Genomic DNA, 21055 nt, shown 5'->3' with positions numbered 1-21055 from the left:
TACGAGCAGAATGGCACAGTCGGGAGGAAAAACTTCCTTTCCAAAAGTTTCAATCAGTCGAAACCATTCATTTTTTGAGGACGGGGGTGACACCAAAGCGGCGTTGTATTCGTTCGGTATGTCTTGAATGCTTTGCTTGTGGAGTAGAGGGTTACACATCGTTTGTCTCCTCAGATCACTCACTTTGTAACAGGTTTGCTCTTTACTGTTGGTCGTGTGCAACCATACATAACGCCAATGTAACAGCAACGCAGACAGTCGTAACGCCGACCACAGCCATGCGTATGCTTACCTCCCACGCTTATGAGATGCTTTTTGATCTATTTCAATATCTCGTAGTCAGTGTGCAGAGTCGCTGTATGAACAGTTACACAGGACCACGAGTACAGAGCATCACACAGACATCATCACACATACCCGACGTTACACAAATAACACTTTCAGCCAGTCACACCTGCTACCACTATCTCTCTCTCTCTCTCTCATCACGTCATTTCAGTCACAGCCTGGTCCTTTTTTCGGGGGGGGTTGGGTTAATTTCAAACTCTAAGGACGAAATGAAGCTTTAAGTTAATATTGCCCCGGGGAGAGTTCCACACTGCCGGCTGAATTTTAATGGGGATTAATACGCGGGCTTCGCCGGCACATTATTCACCTTTATCAGCTCACACAGCAGCCGCCAGAGAAAACGCCTCTTTGAGACGAAACAGGCTCTGAAACAATGCAATGAAAATGAAGGATGAAATGGGCCTCGATTATACTGTCAGTTATATTAAAGTTTAACTGGACAGACGGTCTACCCATCCTTTGAGTCGCAGCACAGACTGCTCATCGGGAGAGGTGTGTGTGTGTGTGTGACATATTTTTCCCTTGTCTAGTAAGTTGAAGGCTTCAAGAAACTATTGATATACAAGAGGAAAGGACTGATTTGTTTTTGAAGAGGAGACTCTGGTCTTTGAGGCTATGGGCGTGAAATGAATTGTCATCTGAAGAGGAGCGAGGAAGAAAGGCGGAAGAGAAGGGGGGGGGTTTCACATGAGATCGGATGAGTTTATTTAGGCAACAAGCACCTCTCGCCTTCTGAACAAGCCGTGGCAATCGAGAAAAGACAAAGAAAGATGAAATGGTATGACGGCGAAAAAATAAAATAAAAATAAAGGCCCGGTCGGAAAACGGTAAAACTGTCACGCACGTTATTTGATATCATAGTGTGCCATTTTGGCACTGGTTCAATTTTCTCACTCTTCACTTTGGCTTGCCGTGTAGTCTGGCCCGGTGACCTGCTGACGTTGACCCGGGGTCTGGCGCGGAGGGAGGGATTGTGGGACCAAAGAAATGATTATGATAATTAAAGGCTTTCTGGATGTGTACCACGTCGGGACTCCGAGCACTGTGACCTGTACATCCTGCGTCTGACCAAGAGGAGAGCTCTTCTCCGATTTTTCTCCAACCAACAATTACAGTGCTTTCCGAAAGTATTCATACCCCTTGACTTATTCCACATTTTGTTGTGTTACAGATTATTTTTATTCTCACCCATCGACATACAATAACTCATTATTACAAAGTTAAAAACATGTTTTTTTTAGAAATGTTTGCACGTTTATTGAAAATGAAATAAGTATTTCCACCCCTTTGCTATGACACTCCAAATTGAGCTCAGGTGCATCCAATTTAATTTGATCATCCTTGAGATGTCACTCCAACTTCATTGGAGTCCACCTGGGGCCAATTCAATTGTTTGGACATGATTTAGAAAGAAACACACGTCTATATAATGTCCCACAGCTGACAGTGCATGTCAGAGCAGAAACGATATCATGAAGTCAAGTAACTGTCTGTAGATCTCTGAGATTGTGATGAGGCATGTATCTGGTGAGGGGTATAAAACATATTCTAGTTTCCCAAAAAACAGTGGCTTCCATCATAGGGAAAAGTGAAAAAATACGGAACTACCCAGACTTGGCCGTCCAACCAAACTGAGCAACCGGGCAAGAAGGACCTCGGTCTGGGAGGTGACCAAGAACCAAATGATCACTCTGACAGAACTTGGCCCAGATGGGAGAAGCTGCCATAAGGACAATGGTCTATAAAGTACTTCACCAATCTAGGCTTTATGGGAGAGTTGTCAGACGGAACCAGGGGTGGAAAAGGTACTCAATTGTCATACTTGAGTAAAAGTAATATGAATATATAAAATGACTCAAGTGAAAGTCCCTCAGTAAAATACTACTTGAGTAAAAGTTTAAAAAAAAAATAGTATTTGGGTTTAAATATACTTAAGTTTCAAAAGTAAATGGAATTGCTCAAATGTACTTAAGTATCAAAAGTAAAAGTATAAATCATTTAAAGTTCCTTATATTAAGCAAACCAGACGGTACAACTTATTTTTTTATTGATGGATCGCCAGGGCCACACTCCAACACTCAGACATCATTTACAAACAAATCATGTTGTGTTTAGTGAGTCCGCTAGATCTGAGGCAGTAAGGATGTCCAGGGATGTTATCTTGATAAGTGTGTGAATTGGACCATTTTCCTGTCAAAATGTAACTTGGGTGTCAGGGAAAATGTATGTAGTAAAAAGTACATCATTTTCTTTAGGAATGTAGTGAAGTAAAAGTTGGCAAAAATATAAATAGTTAAGTACAGGTTCCCCAAAAAACGACTTAAGTAGTACTTTAAAGTATTTATACTTAAGTACTTTACACCACTGGATGGAACCCACTCCTGAGAAAGGCACATGACAGCACGCCTGAAGTTTGCGAAGAGGGACGTGAAAGACACTGAGAGTGTAAGGCAAAAGATTTTGTTGTCTGATGAGACAAAAATGTAACTCTTTGGTCTGACTGCAAAGCGCTATATCTGGAGAAAGCCAGGCATAGCTCATCAACTGTCTAACACCATCCCTACCGTGAAGCATAGTGGTGGCAGCATCATGTTATGGGGATGCTTTTCAGCGGCAGGGACTGGGAGACTAGTAAGGATAGAGGGAACATTGAATGGAGCCAAATACAGGCAAATCCTTGATGAGTACATGCTTCAGTGTGCAAACCACCTCAGACTGGGGGCGAAGATTTAGGACAATGAGCCCAAGCATACAGCCAAAGCAACGTTGGAATGGCTTCGGAACAAGAATGTAAAAGACCTTGAGTGGCCCAGCCAAAGCCCAGACTTGAATCACATTGAAAATGTGTGCCGTTCACCGCCTCTCCCCATCTCATTTAACAGAGCATGAGGAAATCTGCAAGGATGAATGGGAGAAAATCCCCAAAACCAGATGCGCAAAGCTGATACGGACATACCCAGGACGACTCAAAGCTGTAATCGCCGCCAAAGGTGCTTCTACAAAGTATTGACTCAGGGCTGTGAATACTTACATAAATGAGATATTTCTGCATTTCATTTTCAATACATTTGCCAACATTTTCTAAAATTATGTTTTCACTTTGTCGTTATGGGGTGTTTGTGTGTAGATGGGTTGGGGAGGGGGGAAATGATTTGAATACATTTTGAATTCATGCAGTAACACAACAAAATGTGGAATACATCCAAGGGTATGAATACTTTCTGAAGGCACTGCATGTCTTCCGTTTGGGTGGGGAGCTTAGGCCTAAGTCCTGCGCCGTCTGTGGCTTATTCACTAGAGCGGGGTCATATGGTCATCGGAAGCAGGAAGTCTATGTGAAAGAGACTACACGGTCCATCATATGTTATGCGAGTCCATGTTGGACGATGACGCTCTTGCACCGCCTTGATTTTGACTGTTCCAATTTCACAGAGCACTTCACAGTTCAAGATTTCACATCGAGGGAATACGCTTCACTATGGATGCCACAACGGGTAAATTCAGACAATGGGATTAGGGTTGAATATACCCCCCCAGTATTTTACAAATGTTCCATCCCGAGAATATCACTTTTCTCCTGGGTAACCCGGTATTTCCCACCAAAAACCGGAAGTGTTGTTCAAAAGAATTCTAAAGCAGATAAATAGGCCTATGTCTGGATTTGATTAGAGCTTTGCTCGCAAATTCAACCCTGCCGCTTCCTGATCCATACATTAAATACGTTTTATGAGCCCTACATTTAATGAGCCCAAGCCCCCCCAAAAAAGCACAAATGATTGTGCCGTTATCCAATACATACAGTGCATTCGGTGTGTGTTCAGACCCTTTGACCTTTCCCACGTTTTGTTACGTTACATCCTTATTCTGCTGCTCTGTCTTCAACAGGACAGTCAGCCCAATGGGCCCAAGCCTACAGACAAGGCAGGTCCTACAGGCCCTAGTTTTGTCGCACCTAGACTACTGTTCAGTAGTGTGGTCAGGTGCCACAAAGAGGGACTTGTGAAAATTGCAGTTAGCTCAGAACAGGGCAGCACAGCTGGCCCTTAAAAGTACACGGAGGCCTCTTCACAGTCCCCAAGTCCAGAACAGACTATGGGAGGTGCACATTACTACATAGAGCCATGACTACATGGAACTCTATTCCACATCAGGTAACTGATGCAAGCAGTAGAATCAGATTACTGTTATTATTTTATAAACAGGTAAAAATACCTTATGGGACAACAGGGACTCTGAAGAGACAATGGTACAGACACATGCATACGCATGGATTGTGGTATTGTTGTATGGCGGTATTAAACCATTTGTATTGTAGATATGTAGTGGTGTAATAATGTACTGTATTATCTTTTGTTTTATATGTCATGTAAGCTCTTTAATAGGTTTGGACCCCAGGAAGAATTCCAGCTTTATCAGCAGCTAATAGAGATCCCTAATAAATACAAATTCAAATATTATTTTGTTTGTCCTCCATCAATCTGCACACAATACCCCGTAATGACGAAGCAAAAACAGTTTTTTTAAGACATATTTGCAAATGTAATAATAAATGAAATGCCCATTTACATAAGTGTTCAGACCCTTTACGCAGTACTTTGTTGAAGCACCTTTGGCAGCAATTACAGCCTCAAGTCTCTTTGGGTATGACGGTACACGCTTGGCACACGTGTATTTGGGAAGTTTCTCCCATTCTTCACTGCAGATCCTCTCAAGCTCTGTCAGGTTGGATGGGGTGCGTCGCTGCACAGCTATTCTCTTCAGAGATGTTCGATTGGGTTCAAGTCCGGGCTCAGCCTGGGCCACTCCTGGGCCACTCAGAGACCTGTCCTGAAGCCACTCCTGCATTGTCTTGACTGTGTGCTTACGGTCATTGTCCTATTGGAAGGTGAACCTTCGCCCCAGTCTAAGGTTTTGAGTGCTCTGAAGCAGGTTTCCATCAAGGATCTCTCTGTATTTTGCTCGGGGCATCTTTCCCTCGATCCTGACTCGTCTCCTGTCCCTGCCACTGGAAAATATCCCCACAGCATGATGCTGCCACCACCATGCTTCACCGTAGGGATGGTGCCAGGTTTACTCCAGATGTGACGTTTAGCATTCAGGCCAAAGAATTCAATCTTGGTTTTATCAGACCAGAGAATCTTGTTTCTCATGGTCAAAGTCCTTTAGGTGCTGTCATGTGCCTTTTACTGAGGAGTGGCTTCCATCTGGCCATTCTACCATAAAGGCCTGATTTGGTGCAGTGCTGCAGAGATGGTTGTCCTTCTGGAAGGTTCTCCCATCTCCACAGAGGAACTCTGGAGCTCTGTCAGTATCCATTGGGTTCTTGGTCACATCCCTGACCAAGGCCCTTCTCCCCTGATTGCTCAGTTTGCCCAGGTGGCCAGCTCTAGGAAAGGTATTGGTGGTTCCAAACTTCCATTTAAGAATGATGGAGGCCACTGTGTTCTGGGGACCTTCAATGCTGCAGAAATGTTTTGATACCCTTCCCCAGATCTGTGCCTCGATACAATCCTGTCTCGGCGCTATACGGACAATTCCTTCGACCAGACAGGTGTGTGCCTTTCCAAATCATGTCGAATCAATTGAATTTACCACAGGTGGACTCCAATCAAGTTGTAGAAACATCTCAAGGATGATCAATGGAAACAGGATGCACCTGAGCTCAATTTCGAATCTCATAGCAAAGGGTCTCAGGTATATCCGTTTTGTTTTGTCATTATAGGGTTTTTGTGTGTAGATTGATGAGGGAAAATGTTTAATACATTTTTAGAATGAGGCTGTAACATAACAGAATGTGGACAAGGGAAGGAGTCTGAATACTTTCCGAATGCACTGTATCAGTCAAAAACAGGATTATCTATTTTTGGATGCAATTTGAATAGGGGAGAGAGAGACACTGCGAGAGAGTGCTCGCGTGTGCACTGATTTTAAAGCAACGATATTTGATTGACAGTCTGTTTTTTAACATTTTTTATCTGCAGCTGCGATTTAAAAAATATATATATGTGACCCACAAAAGCCAGATGGAGATGGGTAAATGGTGGGTAGACACCCGTTCGGTCTTTATATTACTGTAGCATAGACTATGCTACAGCAAATGCAGGGTTACCTGTCACAAGGAAAAAAGTGACCATGATGAGATGATAGGTCTACATGCATTGTGAACTGTGCTCCATACTGAGATGGGCTGTCTGTCCCCTAACCCTGAGCGTTGATGATTCATCATGCCGAGGCCGTAGAGAAGCCAGATTCAGACGTTGCATATAATTTACCAGTTCCATTTCACGCCATGCTGTTCATATAACCAATTTATTATAATTTACCAGGTTCTCACAGTTATTTATCCTGGGAAAAGGGAGTTGTTTTGGGTGGTAGATCCCGGTAAATCTCGGTAACTGGGTTCCCACCACTCAACTCTAAATGGGATGCAATTTAGTAATGTGGCGTTTTTATTTTTTTATTTTTTTTACCTGCAGGTTTCTTCCCAGGCAGTTCCCAGGGCTGTGACGCCTTCCTCCGCCACAAGATGACTCTCATCTCCCCATCCATATTGAAGAAGTACAGCATCCCCTTCGACAGGGTAGGTAGCAGGACACCGTTGGGGGGGTTTGAAATTGGGGTCTGGAAAAGGCCTGTGCCCGAATTCATAAAGCATGTCACAACAGGAGTGCTGATCTAGGATCAGTTGCCGTTTAGATTATAATGAAAGGACATGGGGGGGGTGGGGGGGGAGGACCTAATCTTAGATCAACATCCTACTCTGCGACTCTTGATACATACAGCCCCTGGGCTCTAAAGTTTGAAAGCAACAGAATGTTCCGTCAGGGTTAATTGAGGAAGTAAATGAAGTGATGTTACATTCTGCGACCACATCCATTTGATTTGATGTCATACAATCATGTGTGACATTTAACCAATAACACACCTCTAACACCTCTCAATTTGACCATCTATATTTGACGGATATTCCAGTAATGCAATAGAACTCATTTCATCACACCACCACTTTTAACCTGTCAAACAGCTCTCAGAAAGGAGACACTCGACCTCCGAAGGCCGTTTTTTTGTCTTAACCCCTCTGAATGGAACCCTCTGCTGAACCACAATTGCAATTCTTCAACATGTAAGAGGACATGGAAGCTTGGTTCAGCGCATGCCTGTGTCCCAAATTGGCACTCTATTTAGTGCACTACTTTTGACCAGGACCTATAGGGCTCGGGTCAAAAGTGGTGAACTATATAGAAAATAGGGGTCCATTTGGGACACACACCATATGACGAGCTGACTCTAGCACCGACCGCAGATAAAAAATTAACGGGGGTGTATGAAAGCCTGCCAATCTCTGAGCAAAGTGGAGGTTAATGGCACATTAGATGAGGGTGGCTGGGTCAGGAGGCATGCTGAAGTTGGTGTCTGTGCGGGTGATCTCCTGTCAACTTACGGGACGAACGACGGGGAAATTGCAGAAGAAGAGTGGATGGATGGACGGAGGACGTAGAAGTGAACGCGACAACATGTGCGCGAACACATGGGCCTGCGCAACACGTACACATGTAACGGATCAAGTGTGCTGCTGGCAGCTTAGCTTCTTCCGCTGTCCGACTGGCCCACACTGGTCTAGAACCAGTGATCCTCTGCTTCACAGTACATGTGACCCCCCCCACCCCCCCCGACCACATTCCAACGGGTTGAGCCACCCAAAAGGTACAAATTGGATGGCTCCACCCGCAACATTTCAAGCTAGCCGGGGGAATGAGCTTACCGTATGTTTTTAACTCCGTTACTCGCACAAATAGGCATATGCAGTGTACACACACAGACACACACACACACACACACAGTATTAAAAAGTTGATAATGAGATTGATGACATCTTTATATAAAGACCATAGCTTCACTTCACACTAAATGATGATGGAGATTGAGCCATGAGTCTTGGTTACATTTCAATTTCCATATTTTCACATTTCCGCGATAGAAAATGAATCACTATGTTAATTTTTTCCTATGGATAATAATTGTAGGAGATAGAAACTCTCACGGTGCGAAATAGATCGAAGATAAAAATTTAAAAAAAGTGTAAGTATCTAATGCGGGCATACACAGTTCTCTACTGTCTGCAGAGTTCGGCTTTTTCCCAAAGTTTTTTTTTTCTCCTTTTTTTCCTCTTCCCTTTTTTCCGTTTTCCTTCGGGGTGTCGTTATCACAGGGACCGTGTTACCTGGCACACACTGAGAGCATCTCCCTTGATTTGAGTGTAAAAATAACACCGGCTTTGTGCTTTGTTGCAGCTACAAGAGGAGGCCTTTGATATTGGGACTATTCTATTTTACCTCCCACTCTCTCTCTCTTCCGTCGCACTGCCTGCCTGTCTCCCATCTCTACAACTTCCTTAAGGCTGAGTTCATGTGCCTCTCTCCTCGATCATGAGCGCTAGTCCTAACTAGTCAATGGTTATAGCGAACAGATTATGCCTTCCTCTTGGAGAGAGGAGGTGAATTGATGAAGAGGCGGTTAAGAGCAAGGATCCAAAACTTCTAGCGTAATTTGAAGTTCAGCTGTAGAAAACTTTTTGTTTTTGAGTGCAAAAATAATGTAATATTCCTGTCAGGGGTTGCCAATGTAATAGTTAACACAGAAAACCCAGGAGCGTCGAAATAGAAACCTCAATCATTTGTCAGGCTTAATTTCGAAGAGATGCAGAGGGGACCGGTGAGCTGTGTCTTCTTCAGCCTCTCCGGCTCTCAGTAAGTGATGGCCCTGCCTCAGAACGAAGCGCAACCAAATGCAAATGTTGATTTGCGCGGGCTGGCTAATTCCCTGCGCCATGCTCGCTGGCTTCAGTCTAATTGCGCTTGTACCGCCGCAAATGGTTCTCTAGGAGCCGGCGCCACTAGGCAGCTCAAGTGAGGGAGAGGTGGAGGGAGGAAGAGAGGGGGGGGGGTGTTGAGAAAGCAAATCCGCCTTCCCATCAGCACTTAATGATTGTGGATATTAAGAGCTAGCCCTGCGCTCCCTGTTTTTGCCAAGTCTATCCGCCCAAATGGAGATTCCTTGAGTGTAACTTACTTCGTCATTTTGGCACATCTCCGCCCATCAAAACCTGGGTTAATAACACTGTTTTCTTATGCGATATATGGATATGAAGTTTTATGAGTTTGCATGCTCAGTCAGTTAATGTACATTTAATGTTTGTGTGTTTTTGTGTGTTTCGACGGAACATTTTTATGCGACTATTTTCCAGTTTTCAGGGTCAGTCATCCAAACCGAAACAGAATGTTCAGATATGGATTCATGTGGAAGTAACACTCGATTATACCACTGCGTCCTGTTGGTTTTGTATCATTACGTCGACAGAGGGACGTTTATACTTTTAACTCTTCCCTCTCTCCAGATCACTCAGGAAGAAGGCGAGTTCATGGTCACCTTTCCCTACGGCTACCACGCCGGTTTCAACCACGGCTTCAACTGCGCCGAGTCCACCAACTTTGCCACCCTGCGCTGGATCGACTACGGCAAGATGGCAACGCAGGTGGGTCAATGCATTTTCGACCAGATGGTCACCTCAGTGTCCCCTACAAAACACACAGCACTGTAACGGACCGCCATTTGAAGTTGCATATGGACGGGTGTAGTTGGGGGCGTTTGCAGCTAGATTTAGCGTGACGCCATCGTCCCTTAGCCCTGAAGTTAGCGGTCACCTTGACTAAAGCTAGCTTTAAGTAGTATTTGCGTTTGCGGACCGCTAGTGTAGATTTAAATCCATGTGTTGTACTCTGCTACGCATGCTACCTGTCATCTCATACACAATCATGCAATTGCATACTTGGAATACCGGTTCCACAGCCCAGTGCTCACACAAGCTGTTTTACGCCCTGAGCATGAGGTAATCGGCGCGTGTTTCTGTGTGTAGCGTGTTTATCGTGTGGCAAAGGGGACCCGCGTCACAGGATCATCTGTAAGCTGTGTCACGTCGGCGGTTTCTTCTTCCATCTCCTTTGTGATCTCCTTTTTCTATTCATGTCTTCCTCTCCTCTCGCAGAAGGCAAACTAGGTCTTTTTTATTTACTTTTTTGCTGTTCGTATTTTTAATTTTTAGACTTGCACTTTGTGGATTTGATCTAGGCTTTAGCCGTAAAGGACGCGCACGCGTGTAAACACACACGCATGCGCGCGTAAACACACACGCATATGATGCGACACACAGTCCCTCTTTGTCTCTGCTTGGCTGCGTGTCAGAGTTACGAGGTCGCCAGTTCAGTGTGCTGCGGTAGTGGGCTCTGCTCTCTCTGTGCGGCCAACTGTTTTTAAGAACCAGAGGGCTACTAGAAGCCCCTCTCCTCCCCACACGGTCTCTCTGACGTACTTAACCCAGCCGTGCCCCCCCACCCAGACCCTTCTCAGCGCCGGTCACATTCCACTGGCCAGGGAGCCCTCCCTCACAGTTCTGTCTGAATTTGATAGAGACGAATTGGTCAGCTTTGCGCTTTGCCCTCCATTTTGTGTCAGCGAGTTGACAGGCTGCTCCGGAAAGTGCCAGAGCAATGTGAAAGAAAGAACAGCTTGGGCACCAAGAAAGCCATATGTTGTTGTTTTTTCTCTCTCTCTCTCTCTCTCGGATTCGTCTGTCCACTCCTTTTCCCATCTTTCGTTCGTTCCCCTCCATCCTTTCTGCCAAGCCCTACTCTCTTCCTCTTGACGCGGTAGGGAAGATGGTCCTTCGAGCAGGATCTGTCACTTTGGGCTGTGTGGCTTGTTGCAAGTTTCCTGTCTACTAAAGCTGAGAGGCTTTAATAGCTGACCCATCTGTCCGCCGAACTGCATTAATAGAAACCAAGACTGTTCTGCCTGGTTGTAGCTACATTTAGCTAACCCTAACCCTTTTCCTAACCTTAACCTAATTCTCCTAACTTGCACATGAATTCTCCTAACCTGTTACTAAAAAGTCACTTCTGCTCGTCAAAACTGGTAGACCTGCCCTGGGGGGCAGTGTGAGTATCCACTAATGTGATATAGACGTCTGTCCTGCCTACCAGCACCTACTAGTTACAGCTGCGGTCCTCTTGTTTTTAGTAGTCCCCTTGCAGTCACTCTGGTAGGCTATGTTTGTTCACAGAGCAATGATACCGTGCTACCCTTATCTCATTGTAGCCTCCCAAGGCAGTGTCAATGTAAACCCAAAATGCCTCTATTTTTCACGCCTTGTGCGCATAGAGAACACTGAATAAACAGTCGAGACACTACACGACAGTGGCGCCAGGTCCCTGTGGGCCCCAAGAACGGAGTGTTGTGAATGGACGTTCATCACGCTGTATGAATAGAAGATTCATTTCCCTTCCTTTCATCTTTCAAAGAGAATTGCAGATGACTCACTCTCCGAATAGTGATATTTGTTTGCGTGCGCTTGTTTGTTTGGGGTTAGAGCTGATGGGCTTTGATAAGGAGTGCTGGAGATGCTGAAGACTAAAGCATTATCATTGGTTTGGGTTTGGGTTTGGGTGGGTGGGTGTGTGTGTGTGTGTGTGTGTGTGTGTGTGTGTGTGTGTGTGCGCATTCTTGCGTACGCTCTAGGCCGGGAGCGTTTCACTACACCCGCAATAACATCTGCTAAATATGTGTATGAGACCAATGAAGTTTGATTTGATTTTGAGCAGGCTATAGACAGTGTGTGTATTGTCATTTCACTTCTTATTGTGTGATAATGCCGGGCTGAACTGACAACAGACTGCCATGTTAATATCTGGTGGCTCCGACTAGAAAATCGGAGCACAGCGGCAGGAGTCAACGCTGTCTGTCTGTGCGTCACTGAATCTGACGTCGTCCACTAAGTTGTGCCCAAATAAGCTTGCGTTCTTTCGTTTTGTCCCCCCCCCCCTGACGGCAGTTGTGACTGCTTCCTTATGCAATATGCATGAAAGTGTTAGCGTTTGTTTTTGAGCTTTACCCAGAAAACCACTGTCGTTCCTCTACCTGCTCGGTTTAGCTCAGTAAAGCTTCCTAAATTCATTTCAAACAAATGGAGTTTGTCTCGTGCTGCTGAATGTTTGTTTTTCCTCTGGAAGCCTGCGCGCGTCCTACTGCCAGGTAAAGTCCAGCCGAGCTGTAGTAAACTTGAAGGATACTCTCCTATGGGTGCAGACGAGAGGACAAAGACAGTACAGTACACTACAGACTCATTAACGGTTGTAAACTTGATTTCCCCCCTTTGTTTCTCTCTCTCCTCTTCCTCACTCTGTGCAGTGAGGGGAGAAAGCGGTGCGATGGGGAGCGAGCAAGTCATTATTTGAGTTTGCCTGGTTTGGCCTCCATGTGCGTTTTTAATGGAATTGCTCGTTAGCAGGGTCTCTGCAACTGAGGCTGGAGGGCAAACACACACACACACACACACACTTATGAAATATACCATGTGATTTAATCACACACCTCCACACAGCAAATAAAAACACTCACTTACAAACTTCACACGGTCACTATTTCAAGCCTTGTACATTTCCGCATTAGATGGACTTCCATGACTCTGGTCAAAGTTCACTAAGATGTGACTGTTGTTTGTCTCGCCGTAACACTTCCATGACTCTGGTCAAAGTTCACTAAGATGTGACTGTTTGTCTCGCCGTAACACTTCCATGCGCGGTATAAGAGAGCATATTCCCTGTTATAAAACGCAGCTTGTTTCGTGTCTAGTAAAATATTAATACGTGCCATTTAGCAAAGTGGTTCCCAAACTGTGGGGCGTGCATCGAAGGGGCATAAGGGGGGGCACCAGAGTCTATAATTACCCCATTTTCTCCCCAATTTCGATCTTGTCTCTTCGCTGCATCTCCCCAACCTGCTCAGGAGGCGAAGGCGCTTCTTAGCACCTGCCTGCTTAACCCGGAAGCCAGCCGCACCAATGTGTCGGAGGAAACACCGTTCAACTGACGACGGAGGTCAGCCTGCAGGCGCCCGGCCCGCCACAAGGAGTCGTTAGAGTGCGATTAGCCAAGTAAACCCTCCCCTAACACGGGCGATGCAGGGCCAATTGTGCGCCGCCCTATGGAACTCCTGATCTCAGCCTGGGATCGAACCCAGGTCTGTGGTGACGCCTCTAGCACTGCGACGCAGTGCCTTAGACCGCTGCGCCACTCGGGAGGCCCGCCGGGGGTCTTTTTTAAAGGAACACAGTCCCGGCTTCCAACTTACTCTTGAAAGTTGTAATAATAGAATGCAAAAGGTGCAATTTTTGAAAATGGCTAGTGAATCATCAGTCCTGTCATGTCAGTCACTGCAGACCTTAGACCTATTTATAGCTTGTCAGCAATGTCCAGATGAACTAGCCCATGTCAGCCCCCCCCCCCCAAAAAACATAGATATTGTTTTAATTTTTGTGTCACTCAAATATCACACGAATACACATTAGACATGGCAAAATGTGTAGAATTGCAAGAAAATGTGCTTTATAACTGCAAAATGTTACTTGCACCCCAAGACATTGTGTAGGATTGTAGACAATAAGCTTTAAACCTGCACACTTCTCTCCACCAACAAGATGGGCGTGAACAGTTTGTGTCACGAATAGTGCTTGTACCCATAGAAACAGATGTGGCACACACAGGGGGAGCAGGCTGTTCCCAAATGCTGGAAGGGGAATCACAATATTGGGATTTTTAAACAGGAGCTCTGTCAGTCACTGCTGCCAATGGGACCGGAGACTGTAAACGTCCAGACCTATTCAGTGAAGGATGACAGATGGAACCAGAGAGGTTGGGTGGCGGAATTTTAAGCGCTCCCCTAACGTTGGATATTATTCTAATAGGGGGCGACATTGCCTCAGGACGTCTCCTACGATCATTAAACTTCATTAAGATATAAAGTGAAGTAGGCTATAGGGCTCATTGGTTAGAAGGCCTTGGGGTCACTCGTTGTTTTGGAGACATTTTGTACATTTCCAAATGCATTTTCATCCGATAATGAAGGCATCTAAGCATAGCATGTACTCCCCCCCTCTAACCCACCCCTCTCGGAAATGGTACATTTATACATTTCCCTTAATAGTTTTATACGACAGAAATGTGATCTTTTTGGTTCCTACTTCCTCTGGTGCGCTTCTTAATATGTCCCCCCCATTGCCAACACAGCCGTCAGTGGCAAAGAGACACATTTATCTCCTTTTCATTTGTGTTGTTGGTTTATCGCACCTATTCCTCTGTTCCAGGTGACGTTTTTATGAAAGTCCCCAATCTGACCATGGTAACCAGCCGCCTTTTTCCTTCATCCGTCGTCGACCCCCCTTCTTCCATCCCTCAAGTGCTGCCTAGATGAGATGTAGTGTGTGGATATTGGTTTGCAGTGGTGGGGGGGTAGCTCTTGTTGTTGTGGTTATTACTAACCCCCACCACCACAACCACCTCCCTCCTCTCCATCCAGTACCTCTCCCTTGCTCACTCGCGCTCTCTCTCTTCCCCTTCCTTCCTTCCACTTGTTCTGCCTGTCTCTGTCTGAGGCGCGGCAGGCCTGAAGAATGTTCCCAGTAATTGAACATAAGGCCTCTCAGCGCAGCTCAGGAAATAAAGCAGAAATATAATACACCTACCGGGGCCCAAAAAGAAAATTAGTTTTATTTTCATCTCTTGCTCTCTTTCCATTTCCCCTCTCTCACCATCTCTCTCCTTCTCTCTCTCTCCATCCATCCATTCCCCCTCACCATTTATCTTTCTCTCTCTCTCTTTCTCTCTCTTTCTCTAAAACGCCTATTTCCTTCCATTGCAAGTAAAATATGCCATTGTCACCCATTTAGTGTCATTTTGAGATATCTTTATATCGTGCGTTTGAACTCTTTCTTTTTATTTTATGGAGGGAACTCAAATGAATGCTATGAATTTAAATTTACTGGCTGTATAGACCTGTTCAGTTAGACTTGATGCCACAAGTTCATATTTCCTCTTGTTTGAAAAGTCTATTTTAGTCATGTTTCCTGTCCCTTGTGAAAGCTCCCATTTTCATTTTAACTGGATATAAATCCTTGAGGATTTGAGCCTATGATCCTAGTTTATTTCAACCTGTAAATCTGTAATGCTGAAATCTGTTCAACCCCATTGGCCAGTGACTGTTAGGATCCTGAATAGGAACCTATTGAGAGTTCTGTTTTTTTTTTCACCGCCTAGCAGTAGTCAATGTCGACTTTGCGGCATTCTTTGATGTACCGTATACTCTCTTTTCGACTTCGGGTAATTGAAATCTCTAGTGGACATAGAATTCAAGGTCAAAGTGTCACCCCCACAGAACCAATTTTGTCTGGATTTAGTATATTCTCAGTGACACACACTAAAGAAGGATTTTGACCGAAATGTCTGTGTGTAAGGTTCTTGCTGCTGCAACAAAGGAAATCATAAAAATATTTTTTGCAAATGGAAGATATTGATATAGGCTAGATATTGGATTTTGTCTACTTTGTGTGAACCTCCCCTCCTTTCTCATTGCTGTATCTACCCGCCCCCCCTCTCTATTCCGCAGTGTTTCCACATTGTGTGGATAATAAAGTTTTTCTCATTCCAATTCTCCCCCCACAGTGTACGTGTCGTAAGGACATGGTGAAGATCTCCATGGACGTGTTCGTCCGCTGCCTGCAGCCCGAGCGCTATGAGCAGTGGAAACAGGGCAAGGACGGCACCGTGCTGGACCACCAGCGACCCACCACCCTCAACAGCCCCGAGCTGGAGCACTGGAGGGCCAACCGGGTCACCTACCGGGAGAAGCTGCTCCAGAGGTGAGGGGAGACAGACGGACCGGCAGCACAATTACAGAAGAATTACTATACAATTTAATTCCATAACCCCCCCCAGGGTCAATACGAAGGGCATCATTGGCCGTACAAGAGCATAATTGCATACCACATACTGTACATTCATACTAAGAGATGGAATGACGAGGGTTAGGGAAAAAACTCCTGATCCTAGTAACAGGGCACTCTGAGCTACAGTATGTGAATAGTGTTTTTGCGGTGACCCCATTACCGCTGCACTGGCACTCATGAGTCACGACCGCAGTCAAATTCCAGGTGACTGTTGAGTCACGGTAATCTCCTCTTATGCACTCTGGAAATGTGTTGGTTGTACCCAACTCGCTAAACGACCATCAGGTCACTAATGGCTTGGCACTCATGGCTCTTTTTCCCCCCACTAACCACTCTGACATCAATGCAAATGCAATCTAAAAATCACATCAAACACTTATCATCAGAACAGTATCATGCTTTTAAAACTCGCCTCACTGCGATGGATCAATTTGAAGAAAGAAGTTCAGCGACTGAGTGGGGAGAAACGTGGACGTTGTCGGAGAACCGAACACAACGACGTGGACAGCGCTTTCTAAGGCAATGATTCATCCAGGACACCCATGTGCACATTAGCGCTGAAGCATAGCATAGGCCTGTATATTCTTTTTTTTACGACTTTTCACAAATCATCATTCAGCCCCTATATCTTAAAAAAATAATCTAAGGACTTCTAAGGTTTGTGTCATTCACAACAAAAGTTGCCAAATAAATAATAAGTCGAGCGTATAGGACCTGTTTCAAATGATCACTTGTACGCTCAACGTAGCCACTTCATATGCGCACTCTAGCTCTGGAATGGGGAAAAATATCCTTTCTATTTTATTCAATTATAATCTTCTTACTATAAAATCTGATAGCCTAATATAAAATAATGGCATATCAGCATATCTTGTCTGCAAAATGAACAAGCCTACAGCCTACGGCATGGCGCATAGCCATATAACGTACAGTAGGCCAACTCCTATTCTGTTCTTCTGAAATACATTTTCATCATATAAGATTTCTTTAAACCTGCCCCCAAAAAATAATGGCTTTATCGTGACGGTGTAAATTAAATGGATTCATTCAACTTTTTTAAATTTTTATGCACATGTTCCAAACGCGTGCCCTGGCTGCTTGTATTTGGGGAGGCCTGGAGATGCTAAATGTGTTATGTTAATTAACGGTAAATTACCGCGAGGCCGGCACTCTTTTGTATGGCAATAACAGGCTGACAAAATGTCATGGCTCCCACAGCCCTAGTTGCGGTCTCACTCAGGTGCCAGGACAACGGTCAGGTCGCAAAGTGCCAATCACACTGTGGCATTACATCGCCGGGGGAAACCGTCAGTGTCACTCACTTTCTCACACACTACAATTGTGAGGCCAGGCTTTGTCAGTCAGACGTGGAAATGTGTGCAGCAAGAAAGCAACCTTTAGACTCTGGTGTCTCACTCTGTACTCTCTCTCTCTTTCTCTCTTTCTCTTCCTCATTCTCTCTTTCTCTTCCTCTCATTCTCTCTTTCTCTTCCTCTCTTTCTCTCTTTCTTTCTCCTCTCTTTCTCTTTCTTTCTCCTCTCTTTCTCTTTCTTTCTCCTCTTTCTCTTTCTTTCTCCTCTTTCTCTTTCTTTCTCCTCTCTTTCTCTTTCTTTCTCCTCTCTTTCTCTTTCTTTCTCCTCTTTCTCTTTCTCTTTCTTTCTCTTTCTTTCTCTTTCTTTCTCTTTCTTTCTCTCTCTTTCTTTCTCTCTTTCTCTTTCTTTCTCCTCTCTTTCTCTTTCTTTCTCTCTTTCTTCTCTTTCTTTCTCTCTTTCTCCTCTCCTTCTCTCTCCTCTTTCTCTCTCCTCTCTTTCTTCTCTTTCTCTCTTCTTTCTTTCTCCTCTTTCTCTTTCTCTCTCTCTCTTTCTCCTCTCCTTCTCTCTCCTCTTTCTTTCTCCTCTCTCTCTTTCTCTCTTTCTTTCTCCTCTCTCTCTTTCTCCTCTCTTTCTCTCTTTCTTTCTCCTCTCTTTCTCCTCTCTTTCTCTCTTTCTCCTCTTTCTCTCTCTCTCCTCTTTCTTTCTCTCTCCTCTCTTTCTCTCTCTCTCTCTTTCTTTCTCTCTCCTCTCTTTCTCCTCTCTTTCTCCTCTCTTTCTCTCTCTTTCTCTCTCCTCTCTTTCTCTCTCTCTTTCTCTTCTCTTTCTCTTCTCTTTCTCTTCTCTTTCTCCTCTCTTTCTCCTCTCTCTCCTTTCTTTCTCCTCTCTTTCTCTCTTTCTTTCTCTCTCTTTCTCTCTTTCTTTCTCTCTTTCTCTCTCTTTCTCTCTCCCTCTTTCTTTCTTTCTCTTTCTTTCTTTCTTCCCTCTTTCTCTTTCTCTCTCCCTCTTTTCCTCTCTTTCTCTCTTTCTTTCTCTCTCTTTCTCTCTCTCTTTCTCCTCTCTTTCTCTCTCTTTCTCTCCTCTCTCTTTCTCTCTCTTTCTCTCTCCCTCTTTCTCTTTCTTTCTTCTCTCTTTCTCTCTCCCTCTTTCTCTTTCTCTCTCCCTCTTTCTCTCTTTTCTCTTTCTCTTTCTTTCTCTCTCTCTTTCTCCTCTCTTTCTCTCTCTCTCTTTCTCTCCTCTCTCTTTCTCTCTCTTTCTCTTTCTTTCTTCTCCCTTTCTCTCTCCCTCTTTCTCTTTCTCTCTCCCTCTTTTCCTCTCTTTCTCTCTCTCTTTCTCTCCTCTCTCTTTCTTTTTCTTTCTTCTCTCTTTCTCTCTCCCTCTTTCTCTTTCTTTCTCCTGTCTTTCTCTCTCTCTTTCTCCTCTCCTTCTCTCTCTCTTTCTCCTCTCCTTCTCTCTCCTCTTTCTCTCTCCTCTCTTTCTCCTCTCTTTCTCTCTTTCTCTCTCCTCTCTTTCTCTCTCCTTCTTTCTCTCTCTCTTCTCTTCTCTTTCTTTATTTCTCCTCTTTCTCTCTTTCTCTTTCTCTCTCTCTTTCTCCTCTCCTTCTCTCTCCTCTTTCTTTCTCCTCTCTCTCTTTCTTTCTCCTCTCTTTCTCTCTTTCTTTCTCCTCTCTTTCTCTCTCTCTCTCCTCTCTTTCTTTCTCTCTTCTCTCTCTCTCTTTCTTTCTTTCTCTCTCCTCTCTTTCTCCTCTCTTTCTCTCTCTCTTCTCTTTCTCCTCTCTTTCTCTCTCCTCTTTCTCCTCTTTCTCTCTCCTCTTTCTCTTCTCTTTCTCTTCTCTTTCTCTTCTTTCTCCTCTCTTTCTCCTCTCTCTCTCCTCTCTTTCTCCTCTCTCTCTCCTTTCTTTCTCTCTCTTTCTCTCTTTCTTTCTCTCTCTTTCTCTCTCTCTTTCTCCTCTCTTTCTCTCTCTCTTTCTCTTTCTCTCTCTTTCTCTCTCCCTCTTTCTCTTTCTCTCTCTTTCTCTCTCCCTCTTTCTCTTTCTCTTTCTTTTCTCTCTTTCTCTCTTTCTTTCTCTCTCTCTTTCTCCTTTCTTTCTTCTCTTTCTCTCTTTCTTTCTCTCTCTTTCTCTCTCTCTTTCTCCTCTCTTTCTCTCTCTCTTTCTCTTTCTTTCTTTCTCTCTCCCTCTTTCTCTTTCTTTCTTTTCTCTCTCTCTCTTTCTCTTTCTCCCTCTTTTCCTCTCTTTCTCTCTTTCTTTCTCTCTCTTTCTCCTCTCTTTCTCTCTCTCTTTCTCTCCTCTCTCTTTCTCTTTCTTTCTCTCTCCCTCTTTCTCTTTCTTTCTTCTCTCTTTCTCTCTCCCTCTTTCTCTTTCGATCTCCCTCTTTCTCATTCTCTATCCCTCTTTCTCTCTCCTCTCTTTCTCTCTCTCTTTCTTCTCTCTCTCTTTCTCCTCTCCTTCTCTCTCCTCTTTCTCTCTCCTCTCTTTCTCTCTCTTTCTCATCTCTTTCTCTCTCCTCTCTTTCTCTCTCCTTCTTTCTCTCTCTCCTCTCTCTTTCTCTCTTTCTTCTCTTTCTTTCTTTCTCCTCTTTCTCTTTCTCTCTCTCTTTCTCCTCTCCTTCTCTCTCCTCTTTCTCTCTCCTCTCTTTCTCTCTTTCTCTTTCTTTCTCCTCTCTTTCTCCTCTCTCTCTTTCTTTCTCCTCTCTTTCTCTCTCTTTCTCCTCTCTCTCTCCTCTCTTTCTCTCTTTCTCCTCTCTTTCTCTCTCTTTCTCTCTTTCTCTCTCTTCTCTCTCTTTCTCTCTTTCTCTTTCTCCTCTCTTTCTCTCTCCTCTCTTTCTCTCTCTTTCTCTCTCCTCTCTTTCTCTCTCTTTCTCCTCTCTTTCTCTCTCTCCTCTCTTTCTCTCTCTCCTCTCTTTCTCTCTCCTCTCTTTCTCCTCTCTTTCTCTCTCCTCTCTTTCTCCTCTCTTTCTCTCTTTCTCTCTTCTCTTTCTCTCTCCTCTTTCTCTCTTTCTCTCTCCCTCTTCTCTTTCTCTCTCTTCTCTCTCTTTCTCTCTCTTCTCTCTCTTTCTCTCTTTCTCTTTCTCCTCTTTCTTTCTTCTCTCTTTCTCCTCTCTTTCTTTCTCCTCTCTTTCTCTCTTTCTTTCTCCTCCCTCTTTCTCCTCTCTTTCTCTCTTTCTCTCTCTCTCTCCTCTCTTTCTTTCTCTCTCCTCTCTTTCTCTCTCCTCTTTCTCTCTTCTCTCTTTCTCTCTCCTCTCTTTCTCTTTCTTTCTCCTCTTTCTCTCTTTCTTTTTCTCTCTCTTCCTCTTTCTCTCTCTCTTTCTCTTTCTTTCTCTCTGCTCTTTCTTTCTCTCTCTCTTTCTCTTTCTTTCTCTCTCTCTTTCTCCCCTCTTTCTCCTCTCTTTCTCTCTCTTTCTCCTCTTCCTCTTTCTTTCTCTTTCTCCTCTCTTTCTCTCTCTTTCTCCTCTTCCTCTTTCTTTCTCTTTCTCCTCTCTTTCTCTCTTTCTTTCTCTCTCTTCCTCTTTCTTTCTCTCTCTCTCTCTCTCTCCTTTCTTTCTCTCTCTCTCTCTCTCTCCTCTCT

The 21055-nt window shown here is 44.5% G+C and overlaps 1 protein-coding gene across 3 annotated transcripts in view; it reads left to right on the top strand.

The window, feature by feature from the left end:
• Positions 1–21055, top strand: part of LOC112250624 (lysine-specific demethylase 4B-like) — a 91415-nt gene that overhangs the window by 35126 nt on the left and 35234 nt on the right. For all 3 annotated transcript variants that reach the window (XM_042321952.1, XM_042321951.1, XM_042321953.1), the window contains exons 7-9: positions 6825–6928; positions 9743–9880; positions 15897–16093. In XM_042321952.1, the coding sequence (XP_042177886.1) occupies positions 6825–6928; positions 9743–9880; positions 15897–16093 (439 nt within the window). The remainder of the gene's footprint in view (positions 1–6824; positions 6929–9742; positions 9881–15896; positions 16094–21055) is intronic.

The sequence above is a fragment of the Oncorhynchus tshawytscha genome, linkage group LG05 (assembly GCF_018296145.1).
Source record: "Oncorhynchus tshawytscha isolate Ot180627B linkage group LG05, Otsh_v2.0, whole genome shotgun sequence".
In the NCBI taxonomy this organism is placed as follows: domain Eukaryota; kingdom Metazoa; phylum Chordata; class Actinopteri; order Salmoniformes; family Salmonidae; genus Oncorhynchus; species Oncorhynchus tshawytscha.
Note: the sequence above shows the minus strand (reverse complement) of the source record. Positions and strands in the feature narration are given on the sequence as shown.